Source organism: Coturnix japonica, chromosome 1 (assembly GCF_001577835.2).
Source record: "Coturnix japonica isolate 7356 chromosome 1, Coturnix japonica 2.1, whole genome shotgun sequence".
Taxonomy (NCBI): domain Eukaryota; kingdom Metazoa; phylum Chordata; class Aves; order Galliformes; family Phasianidae; genus Coturnix; species Coturnix japonica.
The window spans coordinates 94,597,453-94,609,037 of NC_029516.1; the positions used below are offsets into that span (position 1 = coordinate 94,597,453).

Below are 11,585 nucleotides of genomic sequence, written 5' to 3' on the forward strand. Positions count from 1 at the left end.
GTGGAGCATCATCCTGTGTGTCCCACGTGGGGCAGGTGGGATGAGGGAGTTCCAGCTCTTGTGGCTGCTTTTAAACATGGGTAAAGGATGGGCATCCTAGCTGGATTTTTAGCCCCACATAGTTAACAAGAGCTTCTTGAGAGTTATCAAGGAGATAATACAGAAATTCCTAAACCATGAGGAACTATAAGAAACAATACAATTGCCAATGGCATCCTGGAGTGCGTTAAAAATATTATAGCCAGCATGTTTGAGGGAGATGGTCCTCCCCTCCTACTCTGCACTTGTAAGGCCACATCCGGAGTACTGTGTTCAGTTTGGGGCTCCTCAGTTTAAGAAAGACAGGGAACTTCTAGAGATAGTTTATTGGAGAGCCACAAAAACGATGAGCCCAGAGCATCTCCCTTATGAGGAAAAGCTGAGAGAGATGGGACTATGCAGAAGACCGCTTATAAATATTTAATGGGTTGGTGACAAGTGAATGGAGCCAGGCTCTTTCTGGTGGTGCCCAGTAGCAAAACAAGGGGCAATGAGTGCAAACTGGAACACAGGAAGTTCCACTTGAGGAGAAACACCTTTACTGTGAGTGTGGCAGAGCAATGGAACAGGCTGCCCAGAGAGGTGGTGGAATCTCCTTCTCTGGAGATATTCAAAACCTGCCTGGACACTTTCTTGTGCAACCTGCTGTAAGGAATCTGCTATAGCAGGGGTTGGACTCAATGATCTCCAGACATCCCTTCAAACCATTCTGATTCTGTGATTCTGTAAAAAAATGAGCCACCAAATTGATCTCAAGGAGGTACACACAGGAGCCAAATCACTGCCCATGCTAACACTGCAGCACAGATAGGGGAGTAATGGCTTTGCAGAGTCAAGACTTTTTGAGACTGACGTGGGAAGTCAAGGCCAGAGGTTGACAGGAAGCCAGACGCTGCCCCAGCAGTACCACCAGTGGGCCAGGAAGAGCACCGCTAGTTTGGCCATTAATTCAAATGCTCAGATAAGGGGAAATCAACGTGTTTGATGGTGACAGGGGCCCAAAGGCATTTGCCATTGCTACCAGCAAAATGCCCACTCACTCCAGGAAGAGCAGATTTGTTTCCAGATCCTATGAAGGGAAATGCTGACATTAAGCCTTACACTAGTACGTACTTATATCAAAGATCCCAGCATCAGTTGATTTCATGGGGGAAAAAAAAAAAGAAATCACAGCCCTGAGTATTGCATCATGTTGCCAGTTCTGTTCATCTCTGTTTCTGGAGATTTCGCTTGGCTTGGACATCAACAGGACTACTTCAGGAATGAGGCACTTTTTAGTACAGGGAAGGGTAATAAAACTCAGTCTTTTGTTTTTAATTTAACTGCCTGGTACAATTTGTCTCCACAGTGCAATGTGCTCAGAGGGTCCTTTAAAGGATAGGAAAAGTGCATGAGAACAGATCTCCCCTCACTCCACAAGTGAGCACCTTCCTTACGGAGATGCTGCATCCCCGCTTCAGTGTGAGAACCACGCACAGGGCAGAGCAGAGGTTCTAGTACAGATACACACTGGAAACATTTTCTCAAGTTTGAAAGTGTGTTTGAGTCATCCCTGTGCTGCATATTTCTTTTCTGGGGAGACACACAGAGGATCTTGAGGTCCAGTGCCTGCCAAGCACTGCAATCCCTTTGCCATGCCCTGCTGGCCGTGAGCACCTCGGTGCAGCATGCATGCCAGGGCCAGGCAGGTAGGGAAGAGATTTCCTCCTGCTTCCTAGCTCAGCCTTTATAAGGCCCTTCAGTTGCTGGCTGGAACCAAGAATAAACCCATTTGTCACAATACTGCTGAACAAGCGCTTTGCCAAGAGCTGCCTCTGCAAAGGCCCGATGCAACAGAGTTGGGGCATTGCCGACTAGATTGAAGACCCGCAGCGCAATCCTTCATCTCTGCACTGGCAGAGGCATGGAGATTGAACTCTCGGTATTCATTTCCCAGTTCCTATAAGTTTTCACTCACATCTGGCTGCAATCTATATCACAGAGGCCCAGGTCCAGTCTCTGCTCTGAATAACTCTGGGACAGCTCCAGTGCCCGTACCATGCCTAGGCTGCTGGAGATGTGTGGCACATCCAATGACATGTGGGTACCTTTGGGTCACTCGCATCCCTAAATGATGACCAGACACTGGTCTGTCACATCTCTATGATGCATCTAATTCCCCCTTTCAAAGCTCTTGCAGAACCCCAAGTGCCAGTGCAAGGCCTAAGCCGTCCCAACAAGATCACAACTAATGAGAGTAGTGGAGAACGATAGAAGCATAGAGTGCAGTTACAGATGTTGTGATCCATCTGCCTCAGCTCTCCTGCCCAATGCTGGAGGATGGCTGGTGGAAATCTGTCAGTACTTTGGCTGCCACCCACTCCTACTCTCGCAAGGACTGTGTTTAAGGCAGGAGAAGAGTGGTGTAAAGGAGGGAAGTGACTGACGCATACATCTGAGAAGAGCTTAAAAATAGCGAGTCGCATCTATTCAGCTCCTCCAACCCGTTTCAAAGGACTTGCAAGGCTCCAGTCGCCATTGTGTGCCTGGTAATTCTGTGTCACAACTAATTACTGCCTAATAGCCGTTGTGGGGACAAAGTCCCCAGTTTAAAAGAGAAGTCTATTTCATCTCGCATTCAGGCCTAATCTGACCCTGAATAGTGGAGATTACATGAGGTAATACAGCAGTTATTTCTACCTGCTGTAGTTCATAAGCTCCATCTCCAGCTGAGGCAAAAACCCCCTCCCCCTTTACAAAGATTATTTGTCATTAAAATGCTCAGTAGCTTTTTTTTTTTTTTTTTTTTTTTTTAAAATCTGGATGTTGCCTACACTTTCAGAAAGGTTTTTGAAGGAAGATTAGCAGGATTAGGAAAGGTTCACATATGTTCGGCTTCACTATTGGTATTCAAGACATCACAACTCCACCACCACCCAGGAAGCCCAAGAAAACGAGAGTGGAGGAGAAAAGAAAGAGGCCTCCTGTCCAGGGAGAGCCAGGGAAACTCCAGGAAGGGGAGCAGCCAGACAGGCCCAGGGCTGTCACACAACACAAACTCCTGCCTTTCACCCAGCACCTCATACCGGTGTTTGTCACTAGTAACTGAGGCAGAGCAGACCTGCTCCCCTGCAAGGAATGCAGGCAGCCACAGAGAAGCACGTTCAACCCACTCCTGATAAGCTCAGCTGATGGTAAGCATAGCAAGAGGAACAGGGAGGCAGTGCCCCAACCCTGCCCACTAATGGCCTCAGTAGCCTTGTAATGATGCAAGTCTACTGGAACAAGTCAGCACCTGTGTGATGGTCCCTTGCTTCTTTGCATGCAGATGCGACAATGCTGTCACTAGAGGCAGCCCCAAAAGGGCAGGAAGTCTTTGGGGTTTGGGATGGAGAACCCACAGAACCTGCTGCAAGAGCCTTGTTCTGTGTGGTTCAGGTGAGGTGCACTAGGCTACAGCTGACAGAGTTGGTGGAAGGAGGCTTCATGCAGGAGGAATAGCATAAAGAGCCCAAGGTAATAACTTCAGCATGCTGTAAAACAGATCAAAACCTCTGCCAGAACATTACCGAAGGCAAGGAATCTATGCTCTTTTTTCTCTCTGAAAATATATAAAGCCCCAGCTATGTGAGAAATATCTGTCTGTATCTCAGTGGCTTGTGGAAGGGCTGTCTGTGGAGTGCTGTGATGGGAAATGCACAAAATCAGAGCCACATTTCCAAAAAGATGTGGCAAACACCAAAAGCAAACCAGGAGGGTTCGTCTCTTGGGCACAGAGGGGCTCCTGAAGCAACGAATGGAGCCAAAGGGCAGCTGGATCTTACAGAATTGGCTGCCCAGGGAGGTGGTGCAGTCACCGTCCCTGTAGGTGTTCAAGAGTTGTGTGGATGTAGCACTGAGGGATGTGGGCAGTGGGCATGGGAGGAATAGGCTGACAGTTGAGCTGGGTAATCACACAAGTCTTTTCCAACTATCCTGATGCTATGATTCCGTGAAAATGTTTCTACACATCACTCTGCAGAGAGATTTCCTCAGGGCTTCAACAAGGGGGGAGTCTGGAACAAGGTGGCCTCACCTTCGCAACGGTTTCTATGAAGAGTAAATCCCTTCTGGATGGTTTGCATTTTAGCAGGGGGAGAGCAAAAGACCTCGAAAACTTCAGATTCGGAGCATAAATACTTGTACTTTAGATAGCCCACATGAATTCTGTGCACTTGAATCGGCATTAAAAATGCTGGGTGATCCAGCAGCTATACAGAGTTTAACTTTAGGGTTGATGCTGAAGGCATGAAAGCAGCTTGTACCCAGCTCACACCACTCTTCTGTTTCAGTATCTTATTCGCCCACATCTGGGAGGGTATGTCTCAAATGGATGCAAGAGCCACACGGTGATGCCAACGCTGGGAAATCCAATATGATCGCATTCTCTTTTTGCGTTCAGTTTTCCTGCTTCTTCTTAAAAGGGAAAAGCACAAAAAGGGTAAAAAAAAAAAAAAAAGACACTTTGAATAACTTTGCTGCTCAAGTGTTTTACATTGGCAGTGGCATGGGGCCAGGCCCTGCACCCACCGCTCCCAAGAGGGCAGAGTTCTGTGCATATTCATGAGTAGGAGGTGGCCTTTATGTGGCACCATATGAAACTGTCAGGCAGACTTGCATGCTGAAAGCTGCAATTTTCTGTTCCTCGCAATGTTATCAGCACCCCATCCCTGCAGCAGAAGGGAATTCCCTTCAGAGAAGGCCCAGCATCCCCCTGCCCCGTCTAAGAGCCTCGGGGCTCGATTTCACCCATAAACACAAAGTTCGAAATCATAGAAGCACTAAGGTTGGAAAAGATTTTTGAGCCCAACTGTCCACTGGGCAGCCGCGAGTGCAGCAAAGTTGGAGAGAAACTATGAGAGACATATGGTCGCCGTACTCCCTAAAACACCCTAATTGGTGTCTTCAGGTGGCTGCGTGCCCTATCCCTGTAATGAGTAAGATATTGAAAGTCCTGAACTGTTGATGTGACATTTCAATAAATAATGCGGAGATTTCACGGCATTTCCATATTCCTCCTTTAATGTCTGAATGTCTCTGACTTAATCCGAGTTCCTTGGCATTTATTGCTGTTTGTTACACTAACAAGTGAGATTAGGAGAATTCTAATGAAGGCTTCCAGTGAAAAACTCTGTGATTAAAATGCCATAATAACAGTTGCATGCATTTATGTGCCTGATTACCATAATCTATTTAGCACAAGTAAACATACAAACAGAAGGAGAAAAGCAAGCACACTGACACTTCAGCTAAAGGAGAATCTAAAATGAGGGAGAAACAATGTAAATATGTAAATTGCTTTGTGTATTCTTTTTATCATTTTTTCTCATCCTTGCTTTTCCCCCCGTTTGCTAATGAGACATCTATGGCTCCGTGCTGCCGTCCCTCTCTGCCCGGACCAAGGGGTGCTTTCGGGCCATCTGCTGGGGCCGCCCTCTCGTACAAAGCCACCGGGCACTCGGGGAGGTGCTCGCAGCAACCTTTGACATCACGGCTGCCAGGGATGGTGCCGGATGGGCCCGAGGCTTTGATGCGTTCCTCCAAATGCAGAGTTCAGCTGTTTCTCCATCAGTGTGAGTCCCAGTGTGAGGTGAGAGGGATGCAGCCCCCCGAAATCATGACAAACGGAAGAGGAATCTTGCCATGTTTCTGGTGCAGACTTTTCAGGCTGGCAGACCGTGTCACTGTGCAAAAGTTTCTGTGTAGCAAAGCGATCGCTCTGCGGAATGTGAACACTTTGGGATCAAGGTCTCAGAACTCAGGATTGATGATACAGGTGAGTTCCTCTGCTGGCACCATCCCCGCTGGGATTTCTGAAAGATTTTTCTCCTGCACTTGGGATGGGGATGGGACAAAGGAACAACACGGGGACAGTTTTCACAGAATCACAGTTACATTCTCTGATGCAAAAAACAAAAACAAAAACAGAAACAAAACAAACAAAACAAAACAAAAAAACCTTCTCAGATACAAAAAATAAATAATTAAAAAAAATACTTTCCCTCACATCACATCTCCTCTAACAGGGAGAATCATATTACAGAATCATAGAATCGCAGAATGGCCTGGGTTGCAAAGGACCACAATGATCATCCAGTTCCAACCCCCTGCTATGTGCAGGGTCACCAACCACCAGCCCAGGCTGCCCAGAGCCACATCCAGCCTGGCCTTGAATGCCTGCAGGGATGGGGCATCCACAGCCTCCTTGGGCAGCCTGTTCCAGTGTGTCACCACCCTGTGTGCAAAACTTCCTTCTAATATCTAAGCCAAACCTCCCCTTTCTCAGTTTAAAACCATCCCCCTTAGCTCCTAAGCTAAGCTGGAAAAGCTTTCCCAGCCCATAAAAAGATGCTGCAAAGACACTGCTTTGCTCAGTACCAGCATGAGAAGGTCCTCAGCAGGACCTCAGCCCAAGGGTAGCACCACTCCTGCCTGGTGCTTCACTGCCCCTTGGCCAGCCAGCATTGCCAATAAGAAGGGAACATGGCAGTAACGCCAAGCAGCTGTTAAACCAAGCAGCTGTCACACTGCTTCACAACCTCCAGGAATCGCCTTTTGTTAAGGTGATGGCACGCATCTCAAAATGCATTCTTGAAGTTCTTTCTTGGAGCGATGCGCTAAATGAAATCAGATTGGATCTTGTCTGATTAAATAAATAAATAGATAGATAAATAAATGGCAGCATTTTGTATTAAACACAACGAACGGTGGATAAAATACTTACACGTGTTACACCTGTACTGAAGAGCTGATCCTGGACAAGGTTCTTCTGACAGGATGTCAAAGTCAGAAAAAGCCAGTCCCTATTAATGTCAGTGGAGCGGGGCTCGTCCCGTTTGAATGAATAGCAGCGCCTGTTCCGGGCACGGCCGAGCCGAGTGATGAAGGCGCACAGAACTCAGCCCAGGCTGCAGTCAGTCGGAGCCGTCTGCTTTTGTGCTGTAGGTGACAGCCGGCTCAGAGTGACAAAACTTTATCGGTAAAGGTTTGGGGTTTGTTTGCTTGTTCGTTTTCTTGGTTTCAGCCAGATGAGAGCAGGCAATGGCTCTTTCCTGCGTGTTTCTAATCCTGAAAGTATCACACGCACCGGCTCCGGTATTTCGGAGCCTTCCCTTCGGTAATTCCTGTAAGGATCGGGAGCTTTCCCAACCTCTGGCTGAGTGGGGAGACACGCCGCGTTTTGGCAGAGCACGTGGGGCTGAAACGTGTCCATCGAACGGGTGCGACCAGAAACAAACCCAGCAGTGGAAAAAAAGAAGACGAAAGAGCCTCAACATAATAGAGCCAACTATCCACTGGCTGAGTTTGGGTCCCCTTCCTGGAGACCGCAGGGACGAGCAGCAGTTGCCCCGAATCAAAGACACCCCCGGTGATTTCTAACACGAAAGCAACGCGCTGGCTTTTATTAAGCGATCGCTCCATCACGTTCCCTGCTTATTTTCATCATTCGGGCTTTCGTCGCCTACAGCCACGACTTGAAACGAACAAAACAAAACAAAACAAGAAATCCACCCCATATTCACAGGTAATAAAACAGGCTTCGGGTGAGCAGCGCGGAGCCCCGTGTGTCGTCTGAGGGCGGAGATCGGCCCCTCGCCCCTGTCCCTGTCCTTCCCGAGCAGCCCCGGCCCCGCCGCCTTCGGATGCGGCTGCCTCAGGTGGACCCGGCTGTGCTGGAGAGCAAACTCGGCGCAGACTCAGCGCAAATATCGCGCAAAAGCCCTCACGAGATCCTGAAAAAGGAATGAGGGAAACATCGAGTCCCGTTTGGGATACAGACCGCGATGGGCGGCTAAGGGAGAGATCTAAAGTCTCTGGGTGGGTAAAGGTGGCGGGAGTGGAAAGAAAGAAAAGGAGGAGAAAAGAAAAAGAAGGGGGAAGATAATAACAGAGGCAAAAAATAAGAAGGAAAAAGAAGAAAGAGGAAAAAGGAGAAAAGGGAGAGGAGAGGAGGGAAAGGACCAGGCACGCACCGAACAGGAGACAGCTTGGGGTGAGGGATGTGCGAGAGAGAAAAGGAGAGGAGAGGAGAGGAGAGGAGAGGAGAGGAGAGGAGAGGGGGAAAAAAAAGAGGGGGAGGGAAGAAAAAGGAGAAAAAATAAAAGGAAAAAATGGGGGGAAAAAAGACGGAAAAAGAAGAAAAAATAAAGAGTAAGGGAAATGGGAAAGGAAAAGAAAAGAAGACAAAAGGGGGAAAAAAGAAGAGGAAAAGAGGAAGCTGCTCGCCTCCACCTCTCCCCAGACACTGAGAGAGGCCCCAGAGGGCCCTCCGCTGAGTTCGGGCTTTCTCCGCCGTGAGCCGGCGCTGAGAGCCTCCGGACCCCGCAGATCAGACGGAGGGGACGGGCCGGGGCCGGAGGCAAACGGGAGTTGCCGGCTCCGCTCTCCCCCGCTGCCCGCTCCCGCCGCCCACCTTCACGTCCCCCCGTCCCCGCGGACAGGTGCCGGTGCTCCGCCCGGGGCGCGTCCCGGAGCGGCGGCACACGCCGAAGGGCGGCGGGGGGCGGCCCGGCTGTCGGCGGGCGGATTTCCCTAATTGACGCGTTACGGATCAGCCCCGCAACCGTTGGGAAACACATTTCCACGCTTCACTTCTTAACGTTTTAAAGACATCTTTAACGGATGGATGGGGCCGGCCGGGCCAGCTGGGAAACACGCGGGTGTCAAAATAATGCAACAAAGGGCCGGGGGGCGCGGAGGGGCGGCCCGGCGGGAGGAAGCGGCCCCGGGGCGTGCGGCTGCGGGTGCGGGGCTGCGGGGAGGGCGTCCTGCGGGCCCCGATCGCGGCTCCGGGAAAGAGCGACGTGAGCGGTGTGAGGAGGGGGAGGTTGTTCTCCTCCCCCCCCCACCCCCCCAACAGCTGTTCCCAGAGCTGTCATTGTTACACGTTACGATGGATCTGACAAAAGTCCCTTCCCAGCCCGTCCCCCTCCTTCTCCCCCCAAACCCCCCCCGCGGGCTCCCCGCCGCCCGCCCGCCCCCATCAGGCGCGATGCGGCCCTCGGTGACATCAGGCCGCCCCCCCCACCGCCGCGAATTGGCGAAGCCCCCTCCCGCCCGGTGACATTGTTCCTCCCCGGCGCGGCTATAAAGACGCCGCCGGAGCGCCGCAAGGTGCGCGCTGCTCGCCCGACACGGCGCGCCGCTGCCACGGCCGCCCCGAGCAACGGTGAGAGCCGGGGGGACGTAGCGGAGAGAAGCGCGGGGCGGGCGGAACGGACGGGGCGGACGGCGAAGGGGACGAAAGAAACGCGGCTCCGGGAGACGAAGGGGCGGGACGGGACCGGACGGGACGGGACGGGACGGGAGGAGAACAGGAGGGGACGGGTCGTGGCGAACTTTTCGCGGACGCTGGCTGTGGAGCTGGGGCCGTCCCCGGCTCCATCCTTCCGCCGCCATGGGCATGCCCGCCCGCCGGGCCATGGACTCGGACGCCAGCCTGTTGTCTCCAGCCGCCCGTCCTCCCCGGAGCACCGATGAGCTCGTTCCTCGCGGGCCCGGAAATCAATGGCGGCGGCGGAGGATGGAGTGAGGCGGCGGGGGCCTTCACGGGCGGCACCGTGTCCAGCTCGACGCAGAGCGATTCGCCCGCCGGAAGCTGAGCGCCGAGCTGCGCAAGCGCCAATGAGCGCCGCGGGGGTGGTGGTGGTGGACAAGCTGGGCTTCAAGTCCTCGTCGTCGTCGGCCTCGTCGGCCTCGTCCGCCTCTTCCAAGAAGGACAAGAAGCAGATGACGGAGCAGGACCTGCAGCAGCTGCGTCTCAAGATCAACGGGCGCGAGCGCAAGCGGATGCACGACCTCAACATCGCCATGGACGGGCTGCGGGAGGTGATGCCCTACGCGCACGGCCCCTCGGTGCGGAAGCTCTCCAAGATCGCCACGCTGCTGCTGGCCAGAAACTACATCCTGATGCTCACCAACTCCCTGGAGGAGATGAAGCGCCTGGTCAGCGAGATCTACGGCGGCCACCACGCCGCTTTCCACCCCGCCGCCTGCCCCGCCGGCATGGGAGCTCACTCGGCGCCGCTGCCCGCCCACCCGGGCCACCCCGCCTCGCATCCCGCGCACCACCCCATCCTGCCCCCCGCCGCCGTCTCCAGCGCTTCTCTGCCCGGCTCCGGCCTCTCGGCCGTCGGCTCCATCCGCCCCCCGCACGGCCTCCTCAAGTCGCCCTCGGCCGCCGCCGCCGCTCCGGGGCTGGGGGGCGGCTTCCAGCACTGGGGGGGGATGCCGTGCCCCTGCAGCATGTGCCAGGTGGCGGCCCCCCCTCACCACCACGTCTCGGCCATGGGCGGCGCCGCGCTGCCCCGCTTGGCCTCGGACGCCAAGTGAGCCCGTCCCGCAGGGCCGCCCCAGCACCTACGGAGCGCCCCGACGGCGAGGCCGGCCGGGAGGAGCCGCCCGCAGCCCGGCGGCCGTCCGCGCGTCTCTCCCTTCGCTCGGGCCGAAGAGCGAACGCAGCCGGCGGGCCGGAGGAACCCGACGCCGAGGACTTTGGCAGTCCGTCTGCCCGGCCGTCTGTCCGTCCGCGGCCACAGGGGACCGTCCCCATCCCCCACGCCCACCCCCCTACCCCCCTCCGCTCCCGCTCCGATCTCCCTCCGTCGGTTTTGTGTCTTTCGGGCTTTGTACATAGACCCCGCTCCGAGCCCCGTCCGAGCGCTGCGCCGTGTCACAGCCCCGCGGCCGCCGCGCTGCCCTCGGTCCGGTCCGGTGGGGTTCGGTGGGGGGTCGGTTTTTTGATTTCTCCAGTTTTTTAAAGCGTATAACACAGTTCGCGTCCCCGCCGCCTCTAACCACGTTGGAAGTCCGTAATGCTCTCTGTGTCCGTGTCGCAGTCCCGAGCCCCGGGCTCTGCCCAGCAGTAACACTTTTCTTATCGCCGCCCCCTGCAGAGATTTTATCGTCTGTTTATTTTTGTAAAAAAGAAAAAGGAAAAAAAGAAAAAAAAAAAAGAAACGAAAAAAAAAAAGTTGCTAAATAATATTTATTACTTGTTTGGTTGCGAAAGGAAAAGCGATCCGCTGGTGAGATTTTAAATAAAAAGAAAAAAAAGGAAAAAAAAAAAAAAAAAGCATTTGATGTCAATGGCGCTCGGTATTCGTTAAGATCGGGGCGCGGGGGGGGACGGGAGGGATCGTTCCGAGGCCGAAATCGTTTTTCCTCACTCGTTCCTCGCAGAACGAGGGTGGGGGATGAGCAGCGGATGCCTCCCGGGCTCCGAATCGGGGTGCTGGACCCACGGGGTCCGGCCTTCGGTGGGAGCTCGAAGCGCTACGGGAGAAGGGAACGCGAAACTCCGCCGTTCTCCCGCTGCGCCCAAACGAAAGCCGGCCCCGCGTTGGGCGCACGGCCGCTTCCCGGAGCCCCGAGGGACGGGGTCCCACCTGGGCCGCTCCCTCGGGGCTGCGCGGCCGCTACCTGCAGCGCTCGGCCCAATTAGCGGCGTGCGGCGGGAGCAGGTGAGCGTCAGATGGAGCATCGTTAGGAGCCGCTCTTTATCTCCGGAGCATCGTTAGAAGCCGCTC

The 11,585-nt window shown here is 53.8% G+C and overlaps 1 protein-coding gene across 1 annotated transcript; it reads left to right on the forward strand.

Annotated features, from left to right (window-relative positions):
• The first annotated feature begins 9,478 nt into the window (after nt 1-9,478).
• OLIG2 (oligodendrocyte transcription factor 2) lies at nt 9,479-11,012 on the forward strand. The gene is given in 4 exon segments (XM_015883595.1): nt 9,479-9,499; nt 9,502-9,528; nt 9,531-9,644; nt 9,646-11,012. Coding segments are annotated over 4 exon segments (906 nt in total). The 3' UTR covers nt 10,390-11,012.
• The last annotated feature ends 573 nt before the right edge of the window (nt 11,013-11,585 follow it).